General features: G+C 38.5%; 1 protein-coding gene across 1 annotated transcript in view; it reads right to left on the reverse strand.

Annotated features, from left to right (window-relative positions):
• MARK1 (microtubule affinity regulating kinase 1) overlaps positions 1 to 18,493 on the reverse strand; it is an 82,412-nt gene that overhangs the window by 40,864 nt on the left and 23,055 nt on the right. The window contains exons 5-7 of the mRNA XM_047077213.1: positions 7,304 to 7,352; positions 6,226 to 6,291; positions 2,401 to 2,471 (exon numbers count right to left, since the gene is read on the reverse strand). Coding sequence (XP_046933169.1) covers positions 2,401 to 2,471; positions 6,226 to 6,291; positions 7,304 to 7,352 — 186 coding nt within the window. The remainder of the gene's footprint in view (positions 1 to 2,400; positions 2,472 to 6,225; positions 6,292 to 7,303; positions 7,353 to 18,493) is intronic.

Here is an 18,493-nt window from a genome sequence, read left to right on the forward strand (position 1 = left end):
GTTCTTTTTTGGATCTTGAAAACACGATTTACAATCAGGCCTGAACTGATGCTAAAAACCAGACATGTCAGTGTTTTGCTATGAGGTGCAAATGTTGCGTTGCTTTGCAATTAACTTGTAAGTGAGTCAGGAACTCCCAAGTTTTAAGTTACTGTTATTGGAAGAGCGGAATCAATACTATGATTTTCTTGTAGGCCCTCAAAACTTTAGGAATAGAGGAGCACTGTATGGTCAATGACTGCCTAAGTTCTTTTCATGATACAGAGCAAATAAAAATAAATGTACATTTATTCTTTGTCTTAACTAAATTTATAAAGAAAAATACGTACCTCGAAAGGAAACTGAAAAACAAATATAACATATAACCTTTTGTCAAAATGACTACAAAACTGTGTGTACGTGTATCCCTCATTTTAAAGAACATGAGCTACCTTTTTAATTCTGAAGGAAGACATATAAATAGTAAATACATTTAATATGTATAATAAATAATTATAAAGGAAATATTTCTTATTGCATTACATTTTAAATAGCAACATGAAGAATATGAAACTGATTTCAAAAAATAATTCAGACTCTATTTTTAAAATGAGCCAATGAGTAATTATATGGATTTTATGACACTATCTACGTTCCAGCCTTCTATCCTGTTCCAACCCATCAGTAAAGATGGGCAAGTTCTTTATAATAGCAGGCACTGTCACCTTCTCTAATTTCAGACTACCCGACACAGTTTTGTCCACACAGTATGATTTCAGTAAATAAATACAGCCAGCTGACTAAAAGGAACAAGAGTGAGTAGCAGCAGTCTATGAAATATACAGTAAGATCCCAATGGAAACATTTAATGTCAACTGTAATTTTCTTGCTGATTGGCTATTAATTATAACTTCATGACGGATACTGAGAGAACAATGGCTTTTAAAGTGATGACTAGAGCTTGACTTAAGGTGAGCCTCTGGCCCAGGACAGGAGAGCCCTGAATGGTACGTCCAGTTCTTTCATGTTGCATCCTCATTATCAGTTGTCTTTAGATTTCAGACATTTTAGGATGAATGTTTGTAGGACTCCATCCTGAATAAAAGGGCCATACCTATCTTTGATATAAAGCATTTCACATATTATGCTCCAAAAAGTAATGACTCTGTGGGATAGCAACAACAGAGTTTTATAACACAAACTCACTTCATGATCAATTTGGAGAATACTATGTCAAAAACAGGTGAAACAGTTTTTTTTTTCTCTCTCTCTCTCTCCTCCAGAACTTTTAACTTCTTCAAATTGTTTATATGTTAACATACATGTAACATCTCTTAGAGGAGGCCTCTGTATAGGTATTCAGTGGATCCCAAACTTTTAACTGGAGAACGGGCATCCGTGCAGAAGTACTGAGCTAGTTTTAACTGAACTATTTTAAATTCACTAAGGTATGGGGCGCCTGGGTGGCTCAGTCGGTTGAGCGTCCGACTTCGGCTCAGGTCACGATCTTGCACTCTGTGAGTTCGAGCCCCGCGTCGGGCTCTGTGCTGACAGCTCAGAGCCTGGAGCCTGTTTCAGATTCTGTGTCTCCCTCCCTCTGACCCTCCCCCGTTCATGCTCTGTCTCTCCCTGTCTCAAAAAAATAAATAAACGTTAAAAAAAAATTTTTTTTTTAAAATAAAAAAAAATAAATTCACTAAGGTAAAGTTTGGGACACAGCAAGTTGTCTGATGAAATTTTACTTCCATAAATTTTATGAACAATTTATAATTCATTAATTGTCATTTTCATCATCATTTATAAAGTATGTTAATTTTAATCACTTCATTCCTAAAAATTAGAAGTAAAAACCCTAGATGAACTTAAATTACTTTTCTTATATTTTCTATAAAAAGTCATATTCAATTTGAACTGGAAATATAAACATCTTACCATATTCTTCTCCCACATTTGTAAGGCTTCTTGCCTACTTAACTAAATTGACCACGGTTTGTAAATCTACAAAAACATGAGTTCTAATACCAAGACATCTTTAATGACAAAAGAAAAGAGAATAATGTCTTTAAGCACAATGCATATATACTTCATACATTAAGCTAACAATACTTGATAATTATTGGATAAAGGATTAAATATTTCTTTTCTTAGTTTAGTCTATATTTCCAGAACTATCAATGAATTGTCTTACCTATAAGACATTTCACTATTTATCACCATCTAAAAATAACCATATGCAACTATTTTAAATTTAAATTCAGGAAGAACAAACTTCTTTTTCAGTTTCCCATTCTTTAAAAAGTATAAGATAGCAGGACTTTTCCTCTTTAAAATACCATGTACTCTGAAGTCCAGTTTGTGATACTGTGCGTTGTACATCACTAAAAACATTAACAAAACAAAGTTAAAAACTACTTTCCATACCTGCCTAAATTTTGCACGGGCCTCTTTTTCTTTCATTCTTCCATGGGCAACTAAGTAATCAAATACTTCACCTGAATCAGAAAGGTAAAGCAATAAAATATACACAAATCTCCAATTAACAGTACAAGCAATGTCAAGTTCTTGCCTTGTTTTTAGAGCAGCTTTTGACCCACAATTTTCTGATAGTTTTACGTAAATCACAAACTATTACATGAATAGAAAAAACAGGGAAAAATTACACACAGAATTGAGTGTCTGTAAGCAGCTTATGATTTAGCAAAACTCTTTTAAAAAATAAGTCATAAAAACATAACTGAGAAAACTTGCTTTCTGATTTCAAGTATTACATAAAAATACAGTCAACTCTTTATTATGCATTCAAATAAAGGGAAGCCACAGCATGAGCAATCAAAAATTATACCTGGCATTGTATTTGGGGGCTACGTGTCAAACAAAGTAACAAAAGTCATGTTACGTTGGATCTCTCTCTTTTAAATTCTACTTGTCACGGAGTCTTGGTCAAATTCCTTCTGACTGCTTCCATTCCCACTGATTTCGTGCTTTTCCTTCCTATACTCTGATTATGCTAGTCTCACTATACTCATTTCATCTATTTTGGTCCTTAACTACTTATGCAGAATTGAATCATCCGGTGTGTGTCTCCTATTACTCTGAACCAACTTCAATGATCATATCTGCCCTATCCCCAGGACAGAACACAAAGTGGGTAGACAATACATACTTGTTGAAATAATTCAAACGAGAAACTGTGGAAATGTCCTATCAGACCTGTTACTTTACATGTATATACGTTTTTTTTCATTTTTCTCTAGTTAATACTTGTAAAAAAAAAAACCTAAATTACTATTCAGTTACAATATTAAAAATAAAATATCTCAGTATAAGGGAGAAATTTATTTTTAATGTCCTTATAATTTACACCAGATAGATATACATGTCTATTTAAAACTCCTAAGATGGCTTAAGGCGTTCTTGTAAATATAGCAGAGTGGTTAAAAACTCAGGCTTTAGAATCAGACCAATTTTGTTATCAATCCCTGTTTAGCCCTAAGTAGCTACTGGGAGACATGAGGAAGATTTCTCAACTTTATTAAGATCCTGCTTCTATTTACTGCCTATCTCACATGGCTGTTATAAGGATTAAATGAAATAATGCATGTGCTTAGCACAGTGACTGGCATACAGTAAGCACTCAATAAATTATACATTTGTATCTCAGTATACAGTAAATTGTATGTGTGTGTGTGTATGTGTGTGTGTGTATATATATATATATATATATATATATGCAATATCAATCCTAGGATATCAATAAAACATTAAAAACCAAATATGTAATGATGTATGTCAGATGAAACTAATACACCTACAGTGTCAGACAACATATGATACCAGGCATACTTAAATGACTGAATGGGATGATGAAAATAGATGTGAGTGGATGCTCTAGTTGACCCATCACGGTAGTTAATTCCAGATATGTGAGTTTAGGCTGGGAAAGACATATGCAAGAATTCAAAAATATGGACTGCTCTTAAGTTCTGCCTAGGACATCCATAGCCCAGATGTTTACAAGACTTAGTCCTTCACTTATTATATATTACTTGTTTATGATTTGCTTCCCCCAAAGAATGTAATCTTCTTGAGGGCAGGGACTTTGTGTTTGCTCACCCATGTGTTCCCAGCAGCTAGAATAACATGTGGTACATAACACACATCTAATAAATAATGTTTGCGTGAACGAAAGAAGAAATAAAACACACCATTCCAGAGCAGCCGAACACACTTTTAATAGGTTCTTTGGGATTAAATGTGGTTCAGAATCATAAAGGAGTTCCCTGCCTACCTAATCACAGAAAATCTTCTGCTCCATTAGTGAACCAGAATCAAAACTGATCTAAATACTCCTGACAAAGAAGCAGCTGTCTGACTCAACTCTTTTTCTCATGACAGATTCAATCCTAAAATATCTAGAAATTTCTGAGGAAAAATATTAAGTGTTGATTATAAAAGTTACCTTGCCAGTTATAGATTAAAAAGGCAAGAAAATGATTCCCGATTTAGCACCACAGAACCATGACGGTTTTGTTAGAGGATCACTAACGGGCAAGACTTGGCGAAAACCTACCACTAGAAACCAGAACTGAATGAGAGAGCACCTGGTATGGGCTGAACTCTGGTAAACACCTCTGCACACTGTACCCCACGGCCCTTCCTCACTGTGCTACTGAAGGAGAGCGGTGAGGATCCCACGCGCTCTCTGTTCCTTCAGCCACTGCTCCCCTTCATCAGTGCCAATACAGAGTTGACTGCACTTCCCGTTTATCATTAAACAGCATACATATTAATATTAACACAGCCTTGTGGTGGTGCCTCTTCATAAAAACAGAAGTGTCCACCGATTTTTAGCAGTCTGTAATTTCTCATATCAAAGCTTATCTAGCCCCTTTCTCTACACTTTAGATCACCAAACGGGGGGAAAAAAAAAGAGTCTAAGTGAACTAAAAATAACACCCAGGGTTCCCACGCTGACAAACTGTTATATAAAATCTAACTAAAGGATAGAAAGAGAAATAATCCATTATGTGGTATCCATACATTCACTAATTTTATTACAGACCTACATCTCATACAAATTTGCATGGCTGTTATTAGTATTTTAAAAACATCCTATAATAATAAGCCTTAATGACATAGGTTTTCACGTTAAGTCAAAAAACCTACATTAAAATACTTTCAGGATGAGAAAAGGCTTTGCAAAAAACCAAACCTACTGAAACTTTCAGTTTGCATTAAAAACTGAAAAAGCTATAAAATAGATGTAATATTTATAGTAAACATTTTTAGAAATCTAAGAAACAGTACAAAAATACATAGTTTAGGTATAATACTAGAATAAATCCTCTTTATTCTTACATACAAATCTACACATTAGCTAAAAGGATCAACACTAAATTCAACCCTAAGTTTTTCTACTGATTAGCAAAAAAGCTAATTAGCCACAGTGGTTTACATAATTTCAGCTGCTCTCCTCTTTTTCAATTGCTTAACACCTTCAAGCATTCTGTTTTACTGGTTCAATGATTTAGCTTCAGAAATTTTTAAATGTGTTTCTAAGAAAGTTCTGTGCCTCAAAGTCACAACAGTAACTTTGAGCCAACATCTGTCTCCTTTGAGGGGAAGTGTGGAAGATGAAGCTGCCTTTGTTATATACCAGTGTTTGAATCCTTCCCATTTTCGACACTATGTAGTCAAAGTATCCATTACATTCGACACATGCATCTGTATTTCTCTGTCAACTCAGTCCTCTAACTTATAACATGTATAAATCGATACTTGTTTAAATCGAGACATTTTATGGATTATCTTGAAAATCCATGTATATTGAGACTCTGTCATATGTGACCAAGCTCTGGCCCAGAACACACTTTTACTATAAACTTTATCAGATACATTGTGAATTTGAAATTTCCTTATAGCCAAGTGCTTCTAATTACAATATTATGACATACTATAATATGTACAGAAGAGAATCAAAACATTCATAACAATGTAAATTTAGGGTTTTGAAAACTGTCTTTAGGCAATTTTATGTAAGCCAAAAATCCAACTTTTAAATGTAGGATCAATAGGTCTTGAGAGCAAACACTGAATTTTCCTTAAGATACACCACTTAAAAGCATTTTAAATAAAACTGTCGATGCATTAGTAACAGTGAACACGTAAGTGTTATAATAAACCTTTGGGTGTTGATAGTTCTGTATGTCTCATCAAAGATAACTTTTCCACCCCTCTCATCCTTACCCCCACTCGCATACTCCATGACTAAATAGAGGGTCTTCTCCGTTTCAATAACTTCAAACAATTTTACTGAAAAAAAAATTAGAGATATAACTGTAATTGTTAGCATATATGGGATATGCTTTAAGAAAATTTAAGGTAATCCTAAACCAGTGGAAAATCTGAGTATTTACTAAAAATTATTAATGACAATTTTAAACTGAAAAATTCTCTCAAAGGTAATTACTACTGTGGAAGAAAACCACTTACCACAAAGTGATTTGGAACCAAATCTGTTGGGTCAAAAGAGTTAAGTTTCTGGGATTGAAAACCATTACTTTTTCTAATGAGAAGAACATAATAAAAAGGAGACGCTTAAAATCAGGATAAAATTTTAACTAAAGCTTAAAAGAGACTGTATTATAACAACACATATGTTGCACTATCATAAAATGTTGACCAATCTTTGGTACAGAATCAAAAATATTCTATAATTATGTGGCATTATAAAAGTTTTTGGTTAAAAAAAAACACCAAATTATCAGACTTACATAGTTGAAATGATATACCACAAATAATCACAATAATATCTCTAGTAAATATAATATTTTTAAATGTGAAAGAAACAAGTGTTTAGAAAATGGGCAGGTTAAAAGAAGAATTACTTTTTCCTTCTTATCATCCATTGACTTGATATGTTACATGTAATCAATCTATTTATTTGTAAATGTAGGGGAAAACCAGAACTTATAGGAATAAATTCACTAAAATTGAAATCAACCCTATTTTCTTTAAAATTCAAATTAGTTATTTTGCCCTATGATCAAACCTAAATGCATATTATCAAATTATCTGGAATTCATTTCTTATAAATACTGCAATGGCAAGCAATCTCTATTTAGGGCAATTTAGAAAGGAGATAAAAAAATATTCATATGCATTAACTCCAAGTCAAATATATTATTTTAATGGAGAACTTAAGACAGCAATGCAGTAGAAAATAGCCATTTGCAGCCTTCAATTTCTATAAAATTCTACCTTTTCAAATAGTCTCAAATTAAGGAATATACTTCATCGTTAATTGTATACATGAATTTCATACCTATGTTAGGATGATTTAATATCTTCATTATTCGTACTTCTCGAAACAACTGTTAAAGAAAACAGGTAGACATATTTCTGTTAAAACTATTCGCTTGAAGAAATTCATCTTCGTACAAGACACTAGAAGATCCTGGTAATGAGCTAAGAAAGAAACAAGAGATTTGTTTCTCAGATTGACCTCTAACTCTGCTGAGGCTTGATTTCCAGGACAAGTATAATGAGATGAACTCAGATGGTTCTGTTTGCGTGTGTACATGTGTGTGAATACACCACATACAATAAAACTTGCACTTTTATTTGACTGCTCTTCATTACTGGCAATAAAAGAAAAATACTGTGGAAATGAAACTAAATGATCTCTCACATGATTTTTATCCAAAACCAAGCTTCCTTGGAGGCTGGGGTGGTGGGGAGGGGAAGGGGGTGGTGGTTCTGATACTTTAGTCATCTCTACTGGTTGATCAGGCACTTTATGAAAGATTAAATGATATAAACCTACACTAAGTAAAATTTGAAAAGGAAACAAGACTATTTTCAGTAGCATTTTTTTTTTTAAATTTTTTTAACGTTTATTTATTTTTGAGACAGAGAGAGACAGAGCATGAACGGGGAAGGGGCAGAGAGAGAGGGAGACACAGAATCGGAAGCAGGCTCCAGGCTCTGAGCCATCAGCCCAGAGCCCGACACGGGGCTCGAACTCACGGACCGCGAGATCGTGACCTGAGCTGAAGTCGGACACTTAACCGACTGAGCCACCCAGGCGCCCCTATTTTCAGTAGCATTTTTAAGGAGACTTGTATAATAGTAAAGGACAATAAAAATTTATTTACCACATTATATAAAACCAAAACATACTGAAAATAAGTCACTTGAAACATGAATGTTAAAAATTCATGCCTTTTATTTTTCAATATAGGGCCCATTTTTCAAAAGTGTGATCTGGCATTTTTTTGCTCTATGCCATCTTTTGAGTACATGTTAAGTTCAGAATCAAGCATCTAGTTCAGGAAAACAGAAGGGCCAATAACTGATAATATTCGAAAAAAGTCTATATTATGACATATGATCTAAGGTTAATGCTTTCAAAGGGGAAATTTCTCCAAGGAAGATATACAAATGGCCAGAAAGAATGTGAAAAGAAGCTCAACATTATTAATCATTAGGGAAATGCAAATCAAAACCACAATATGAGGTAACCCTTCAGACTCAAGATGGCTACTATTAAACAAAACAAAATAACAAGTCTTGGCAAGGATGTGGTTAAAGTGTATACACCTAAAAGCAGGGACTCAAACAAGCATTTGTCGTACACCTACATTCACAACAGCTAAAAGGAAGAAGCAGCCCGAGTTTCAACTGATGAATAAATGAACAAAATGTCGTATATACATACAATGGAATAATATTCTTTTTTTAATAAAACAATTTTTTTTAATTTTGAGAGAGAGCATGCACAAGTGAGGGAGGGGCAGAGTGAGGGAGGGGCAGAAGGAGAGAAGGAGAGGGAGAATCCCAAGCAGGCTCTGCGCTGTCAGCACAGAGCCTGATGCAGGGCTTGATCCCATAAACTGTGAGATCACGACCTGAGCCGAAACCAAGAGTCGGACGCTCACTCAACTGAGCCACCCAGGCACCCGGGATAACATTCAGTCTTAAAAAGGAAAGACACTCTGACATACACTAAGATGAACAAACCTTGAGGACATTAGGCTAAATGCAATAAACCAGTTGCAGGAGGAGAAATACCATATGATTTCCCATGTATATTAGGTATGTAGAATAAGGTCAAACTAATAGACACAGAAGTCAGCCAAGGCCTGGAGTGACTGAGGCAAAGAGTTTCACTGTCTAATGGGTATAGAGTTCTCAGTCTGGAAGATGAAAAAAGTTCTGGAGATGGCCGGTGGTGATGTGTGCACAATAATATGAATGTATTTGACACCACTGAACTGTATGTTTAAAAATGGTTAAAATGGTAAATCTTAGGTGTACTTTTTTTTTTTTTTCCAACGTTTATTTATTTTTGGGACAGAGAGAGACAGAGCATGAACGGGGGAGGGGCAGAGAGAGAGGGAGACACAGAATCGGAAACAGGCTCCAGTCTCCGAGCCATCAGCCCAGAGCCTGACGCGGGGCTCGAACTCCCGGACTGCGAGATCGTGACCTGGCTGAAGTCGGACGCTTAACCGACTGCACCACCCAGGCGCCCCTCTTAGGTGTACTTTAACACAAGTTAAAAACAGAATATAATGTGTTGATATGCCTCAAAAAATTTCACACCAATGATAAACCTACGTAAGGCTTATCTACCACTAAAATCTCATCCTAGCTCTCCTCCGTATCTACAGAAACTTGGGAGTCATCCTTAACTACATGCCTCCCCGAAGTCTGCACATCAATCTATCACCAAGACCTACTGACCCGACCTCCAAAATTCATCTCACATCTGCCAACTTCTATCTATCCATACAGGCAACACTGTCACACTGGATCCCATAGGTCTCTATACATCCATTCTGCATTCTCTTTTCTGTCCTCCCATCCTCCAACCCATTAACCATGCAGCACTACACTGCTGATCACCACTGCTGGTTTTCCAATGCCATTAGAACCAGATCTTCAACATGGGCTACCAGGCCTTGAAAATCAGTATCTTGCCTACCTTGCCATGCTTATCTCATGACACTATGTACCATCGACATGGATGTCTCCTAGATGGACTTCACTTAAGGCAACCAGCCATCTTTCTCAGTTGAACTTGCTAAGATCCCTCACTACTCAGGACCTTTGCACACGCTCTTCCCCCCTCTGCCGGGAATGAATGCTCTTCATTCACTTTTTGAATTATGAAATATTTCAAATTTGTTAAAAAGTACAGAAACAAATATAGCACTTACCTCCGTATTCACTACCAAGATTAAACAACTTATGTTAATGTTCTGCAATATTTTCGTGAGATTTTATTTTTAAGAAAAATTATGAATTTTAATTATTTAATAAAATATGAAGACATTAATCATTCTAGTCATAGCTAGAGTATCCCTCTCTCTCTTTTTCTTCCTCCCCATCCTAGGTAAAACCACTACCCTAATGCTGGTATATAACAAGCTATATAAGCTTTTATTAATTTTCTATAGTGCATATATAAATAGCAATATTAACTTTTTTGTGTTTTAAACTTTATATAAGTGGAGTCATATTGAATATATCTCTCTAAACTTATTTTTTCTTCAACATTATGTTTCTTTGTTCTACCCCTGGTATGTACTGATCTGGTCCATTTACTTTAATCGCCATGTTCCATTACAGTACATGAGGAAACTACAGTTTATACACTGTTCTATTGAGGATGCTTAACTTACTGATGTATTTTCCCTACTGCAGTCAGTGCTATAACAAAAATTCTTGACACGTTCACGGGAAGTCCATCGTTTACATTAGGGTTCACTCTCGGTGTTGTACATTCCAGGGGGTTCAACAAATGTACAATGACACGTATCCAACACTACAGTATCACACAGACTAGTTTCACTGCCCTAGATATCCCCCACGCTCCACCTACTCACCCTTCCCTCCCATAAATCCCTGACAACCACTAATCTTTTTTACTTTTTCCATAATTTTACCTCTTGAGAAGATCATACGGCTGGAATCATGGAATATGTGGCCTTTTCAGATTGACTTCTTTCACTTAGTTAATATACATTCAATGTTCCTCCGTGTCCTTCCATGACTTGACACAGCATTTATGTTTAGCACCGAGTGATATTTCATTGTATGGATGTACCAGTTTATTTATCCGTTAACCTACATCTTGATTGTGTCCAAGTTTTGACAATTACGAATAAAGCTGCTATAAACCGTGTGCAGGTTTTTGTGTGGATGTAAGTTTGTAACTCATTTGGGTAAATGCCAAGCAGGATGACTGGTGGATTTTACGGTAGGTATGTTTAGTTCTGTAAGAAACCACCAGACTGTCTTCCAAAGTGGCCATGCCATTTTATATTCCCACCAGCAATGAGAGTTCTCGTTACTCTACATCCTTAGCAGTATTTGGCGTTGTTAGTGTTTTGTATTTTCACATTCTAATAGGTGTGTGGTGGCATCTCACTGTTGTTCAAATTTCCAATTCCTAATAACAGACGGCGTTGATCATCTTTCCATATGCTTATTTGCCATCTATATGTTTTCTTTGATGAGATGTCTGTTCAGATCATTTGACCACTTTTTAATTGGTTGTTTGTTTTCCTGAGTCTTTTCAAGCCAATTTTCGAGCCTGCATTTCCAACAATACCAGATGCCTGTGGTTAGTAGTGAACACGGATTGTTCATCAAACACCTTTTTGTTTCTACTTTGCAACATCAGAGAATGGGTCATTCTCATGAGCAGTCCTGGAGGCCCTGGGCAGAGGGGGCAGAAGTCACATACCCTCACTTCCTCCTTGAGGCTCTCAGGGAGATTGGTGGTCTGAGTGGTTGGTCTGAGTGGGGTGCTCAGGTCAGCAGAGGGAACCATGTCCAGGGGGTACCAGACATAGGACTGAGGAGATGCTGCCCCTGCCCAGACTTGTGAGGACTGATGGCAGGGGTAGAGTCCCGAGGTATCTCCTGTGTTCTGGGTGAGGAGTCCCCTCAGAACACACACAGGGTTCTTTTTTTTTGGGGGGGGGAGACAGAGAGAGACAGAGCACAAGTGGGGGAGGGGCAGAGAGAGAAGGAGACACAGAATCCAAAGTGGGCTCCACGCTCCGAGCTGTCAGCACAGAGCCCAATGCGGGGCTCGAACCCATGAACCGTGAGATCATGACCTGAGCCAAAGTCGGACGCTTAACCGACTGAGCCACCCAGGTGCCCCCACAGCGCTCTTACCTTAGCTGCTGACACCATCTAGGCCTCCCCTGTCTACTTACCTAATGCCCTCCTCCTCTGAACAAGACCCTTACCTCCCTGAGAACCCCAAAGAAGTAAAAGAGGAAGTACCTCCCAAAGAGGAAGTAAGGGGCCCATCATCACGTCACCTTTGCCCAGGGACTCACTGGACTGACGGCACGTGCAGGACTCCATGGGTTAGATTTTCAGAAAACGTGTACTTCTGGTTTCAAACTTTTTTTTTCTCTTGCTACAGCACATTAGCAGATAAAATTCACACACTAGTAGATAAAATTTACATGTGAGTGTATTATAAAGAATAAACACAAATAGTCCCTATTTTGGTTTTGCTATACTATACAGGTTTTAAAGTAGCTGGACTGGCTATCAATATGAGCAGCAATACTGTAAGTTTCATTTGCATTCTTCAGTATTATCTCTATTGTGTCTTTGCAACAGGAAAGTGCCCAATACCAATCTTGTTCTCTACGCTTACATATAAATAAACTGCCCGTTTTCTTTACTTAGTCTTGCTTTCTTATTAAGACTTCACCTGTTAACTTGTTGTTATAGGCTTTTATATAACTATAAAAGCACAACTCACCAGCACTGCAGTACAGAAGCCTGTAACTGGCCCCCACATCCCCTCTGCAAATCTAACGTGCACCATCCGAGCACCCTCAACGCTCAGTCCACTGTGCGCCCCACGTCCTTGCACTCCTTAAGTTGAACAGAATGCTTACCAGAGGTGATCTAGGTCCCAAACATATTTGTCAGGTATACGTGTTACTGTAAATAGATAATTTAACTAGTATATCTGTTTTCTTCTTTTTTTCTTAATTTCTATTTATTTTTTAAATGTACATCCAAGTTGGTTAGCATATAGTGCAACGATGATTTCAGTAGATTCCTTAATGCCCCTTACCCATTTAGCCCATCCCCTTCCCACAACCCCCCCAGTAACCCTCTGTTTGTTCTGCATATTTAAGTCTCTTATATTTTTGTCCCCCTCTCTGTTTTTATATTATTTTTGCTTCCCTTCCCTTATGTTCATCTGTTCTGTGTCTTAAAGTACTCATATGAGTGAAGTCATATGATATTTGTCTTATCTAATTTCGCTTAGCATAACACCCTCTAGTTCTATCCACGTAGTTGCAAATGGCAAGATTTCATTCTTTTTGATTGCCGAGTAATACTCCATTGTATATCTATATCACATCTTCTTTTTTTTAATTTTTTTTTTTAACGTTTATTGATTTTTGAGACAGAGAGAGACAGAGCATGAACAGGGGTGGGTCAGAGACAGAGAGGGAGACACAGAATATGAAACAGGTTCCAGGCTCTGAGCTGTCAGCACAGAGCCTGACGTGGGGCTCGAACCCACGAACTATGAGATCATGACCTGAGCTGAAGCCGGACGCTTAACCAACTGAGCCACCCAGGTGCCCCTATCACATCTTCTTTATCCGTTCATCTGTTGATGGACATTTGGGCTCTTTCCATACTTTGGCTATTGTTGGTAGTGCTGCTATAAACATTGGAGTGCATGTGCCCCTGTGAAACAGCATACCTGTATCCCTTGGATAAATACCCCATAGCACAATTGCTGGGTTGTAGGGCAGTTCTATTTTTAGTTTTTTTGAGAACCTCCATACCGTTTTTCAGAGTGGCTGCACCAGTTTGCATTCCCACCAGCAGTGCAAAAAAGATCCTCTCTCTCAGCATCCTCGCCAACATCTGTTATTGCCTGAGTTGTTAACGTTAGCGATTCTGACAGGCGTGAGGTGGTATCTCACTGTGGTTTTGATTTGTATTTCCCTGATGATGAGTGATGTGGAGCATTTTTTCATGTGTCGGTTAGCCAGCTGGATGTCTTCTTTGGAGAAGTGTCTATTCATGTCTTTTGCCCATTTCTTCGCTGGATTATTTGTTTTTTGGGTGTTGAATTTGATAAGCTATTTATAGATTTTGGATACTAACCCTTTATCTGATAGGTCATTTGCAACTATCTTCTCCCATCCCATCAGTTGCCTTTTAGTTTTCCTGATTGTTTCCTTTGCTGTGCAGCTCTTTATTTCGATGAGGTCCAAATAGTTCATTTTTGCTTTTGTTTCCCTTGCCTCTGGAGACGTGTTGAGTAAGAAGTTGCTGCGGCCAAGGTCAAAGAGGTTTTTGCCTGCCTTCTCCTCCAGGATTTTGATGGCTTCCTGTCTTACATTGAGGTCTTTCATCCATTTTGGGTTTATTTTTGTGTATGGTGTAAGAAAGTGGTCCAGGTTCATTTTTCTGCATATCGCTGTCCAGTTTTTCCAGCACCACTTGCTGAAGAGACTGTCTTTATTCCATTGGATATTCTTTTCCTGCTTTATCAAAGATTAGTTGGCCATACGTTTGTGGGTCCATTTCTGGGTTCTCTATTCTGTTCCATCGATCTGAGTGTCTGTTCTTATGCCAGCACCATACTGTGTTGATGATTACAGCTTTGTAATACAGCTTGAAGTCCTTATATTCGCTTTCTATCGCCGAATAAGAAATTACCACACTCTAGCAACTTGTAACGACACACATTTATCATCTCACAGTTTCTGTGCATCAGTAGGGCTTCATTGGGTCCTCTGGCTCCCATCGAGGTGCTGCAGTCTCATCTAGGGGTCTGACTGGGGAGAAATCCATTTCCAAGCTAACCCAGCCTGCAGCTTTAGGACTGAGGATGCTGGTTTCTTACTTGCTCTCCAGCAGAGGCCACCCTTACCTCTTAGAGACTGCTTACATGTCCTTGCCAAGTTAGGCTTCTCCAACATGGCTGTTTACTGTATTCAAGCCAGCATGGATAATCTTTAGGGCAAGTTGGCTAGAAAGGCAGTTTTATATAACATAATGTAATCATGGGAGTGAAATCCCATCACCTTTTCCATATTCTGGTGGTTAGAAACAAGTCAATGGTCCTGCCCACATTCAAGGGGAAGGGATTATACAAAGGTGTGAACACCAGAAGTGGGGATCACAGGCAGCTGCCTTAAAGTTTGTCCAATACAATTAAATGTTACATAAACCAATGAATTCAAGTTTGTTGTTTAACAAAAAACAAAACAAAACAACACACACACACAAAAACACAAAAAAATCTGTAAATTCTAGATAAAAGCTGCTAGAGAAATTGCTGCCCACTTAAGCGTGGGCAGAATAAATATCAAAGATTAAAATAAAATCTTGGGGCTGCTCTCAGATCATTCCTGGGTATCTTTAAATTCTCCCTCATTAATTAAAAAAATAAAATAAACCTGGAAATAGCAGCAAGTGTGAGTTTAGGGGTGAGATTTGTGCAAGATAAACAAAGCTAAATGCCAATCAATAGGCCCAAACTAAGAAGGGGGGGGGTGGGGTGGGGAGAAACCTTGGCCTTAAATTGTTCAATGGTATGCACTGATGTGTTCAATTTAAATGTTAAATATCTATATAAGTTTTCGTAATTCCTCCCTTTACCATACTTTTTCAATTAACCGCTCCTTACGGCAGGCAAAAGAGGGTTTCCACCTTATTTTCTCCAGAAAGTGGCCCAGGGAGTGTAGCGTGTCATTCCATACAAGCTCTAATTCCAGCTCCTCTTCCTTCTCTTCTGCCTCAAGGAAGCACACAGGATTCCAAGTGTGTAGACAATGTTGTCACAGGGATAATCTTGAGGTTATTTCTCATTAATTTTTATGAAATTACTGGCAAATTCGGTGGTTTACTCTTGGAAGCAAACTGGTTGAGACATACCCTAGAACTAATGAAAACATGCTGATGCCTCCCGGCAGCTCCACGTCTGACATTCTAAAGGAATGGATTAGCTGTACATGCTTCAAGCACTTCTCCACAGATACTGGGGTTTGCTTGTTGGTTTGTTCGTTCCCTAAGCTGGGTTTTGGACTGGCACTGAATTCACGAATGCGGTCCCTGACAAGAACCTAGAATTTAGCCCTTGTGTTCTACCAAGAAGTGAGGTGAGCTGGGGAGAGGATTGCAATGATCTTGTGAACATTAGGGCATACCTGAACAGAAGTACCACGCCACTGCCATCTGGAGATGAAGCAGGAGAAACAGTTACAGGAAGGGCCAAAGTTCTCATAAGGTAATTTCTTATTCCAGTTAAAAAATTAAGACCTAGTCATTGGATTCCTGTACCTCAAAGATGTCTTCAATGTACTGTTCTATCCTTAGTTTCCTCTCCTTCAGTAATCGTTGACAAGAAGTGAGGAAAAAACCGTAATAAGCAAGAGCACGAATGTCTGTGTGGGTCGGGTGTGTGAAGGCTAAAAATGACAGGCAATGGTGGAAAGACCAAGAGTGGCTGCTGTTGGAAGAGCGATCGGTGTGTGTTAAGGGGCATCCTGACTCAGGATAACCAAACGCCAGTGGCCTGACCTACCAATCACCCTTCCTCCCAAAGAAACACTTGAGTTGTCAGCTAGATATGGGTCATTAACACTCCAAATCCAGAGAGCTGGGACCAACTGCACAGTAGCACAGGGCTTGAGTAAAGGTCTAAGATGTCTCTTCCTCTTCGTGACTCCCCTCGTGCCCTTCCCTAAACTGCAATATTCCAGCTGGCTGCACACAGGAAAGAGACGGGACTAATTAACCACCTCAGCTGCCCGAGTCAAAGGGAGCAGGGAGAGACAGCGAGCCACATGTCTGTGATCTTTTAGCTCAGAGAAGACCTTTATCAGCGAGGGTGCCAATCTTACCAGTGCCTGCTATTCCAGGCTATTCTAAGAAAGGTGGACAGGGCTGAGGGGAGAAGGAGAGCTGAAAATTTAGAACCATGATAAGTTTACCTTGAGATAGACTATTATTGTTAAAAAAAGTCAATTATCACATGTATCATACGCCCAGGTACAAGTCAGGAACACAAAGGTTTGCAAATATATTAAATAGTCCCACGGCACTAGTTGAGTTTCTGATTCTAATTTGTAGTTCATTTCCCTTGCTTGCTTTCAAACTGTGACATCACGATGTTCCTAGCATTCTCAAACTTAGCAGGAAAGCTCCGAATTCGCTAATACCCTCCAAACTTACTATTTCAACTTTGCTGTGGGCTGGAAATTGAGGCTAGAGTTTGTTCAAATTCTGTGTGCCGAATTAGAGAAATGAGTGCTGAGTGAAGGCTTGCGATGGGTTTTCTCTAACTAAAAGGCAGAGAGGGACCTCAGTGTTTGGACTTTGTGACAGCTACTCTCGCTGTTCAGAGGCCTTTGTTTCCTTCTTGGTTCTTGGCATTGTTACAGGTAACTGAAGTTAGTAAACAAGAGAGATATTTACTTTTCAATTCAGTCCTTTTTGTTAGGGCTTAAGGTCAGGATCAAACTCCATCAGCGTTAATCAGTATTTGCCTCAATTATGAGCATTTTCTTTTTCTCCTCTCAACTGTTCTCTTCCTTCCTGCCTCTTGTTTTGTTTTGTTTTTTTTTTTTGATGGTGGGAAAAATCAGTTATATTTAGAAGTAGCCACGTGGATATGGCTTAGACAATCCTCGTTCTATTTACACCCAAAGTATCATAGTCAGGGGCCAGTCAAATGCACATCATCTTCCTTCCACCAGACCCGCTCACCGTGTGCCCTTGTCACAGGATTTCTGCACTGCTCCTTTGGTCTCGGGGCACATGGAGAACAACCCCGTGGCCCCAGGGAACTTGACAAAGGCACAGTGGTCAAGCTTGTTCCCACTGGGCGAGATCTTCCAGGCTGTCATCAGTCTTGGGGGACTGGGCTCATAGGAGGACGGCGACATTCAGATGTTCTTGCACCTGTCGACACAGCCTTCTTGGCCTTTCCAGCATTTTGTTCTGATTGGGGTTTGGCGAGGGGCAGGAAGCCCTTCTTTGCCTTCACTGTAATCTTTGTAAAAATCCTATCTCTATCTTTGATAGCAGTTTACTGGTCTATTTTTTTAAACTTTTTAAGTTTCTTTATTTTTGAGGGACAGAGCATGAGCAGGAGAGGGACAGAGACACACACACACACACAGAATCTGAAGCAGGCTCCAGGCTCCAAGCTGTCAGCACAGAGCCCCATGCGGAGCTCAAATCTACTAACCATGAGATCAAGACCTGAGCCAAAGTTGGACGCTTAAGTGACTGAGCCACCCAGGCGTCCCAACAGTTTACTGGTCTATTAATGTGAGGTGTGGTGACAAGTGCAAGTGATATTCAGGTCCAAGAGACTGCCGGGTTCTCGTTTAGTCTCTCTCAGAGGCTTCCGTCATTGAGGGGTTTTGTAGATGAAATGCCTGTATTAACAGAACCCTAAGATTAAGCTTTCAGCTTTTAAATTTCTAGG

This window comes from Lynx rufus, unplaced genomic scaffold (assembly GCF_022079265.1).
Source record: "Lynx rufus isolate CCGP_SWC_20201006 ecotype Redwood Valley unplaced genomic scaffold, mLynRuf1.p SCAF_15, whole genome shotgun sequence".
Classification (NCBI taxonomy): domain Eukaryota; kingdom Metazoa; phylum Chordata; class Mammalia; order Carnivora; family Felidae; genus Lynx; species Lynx rufus.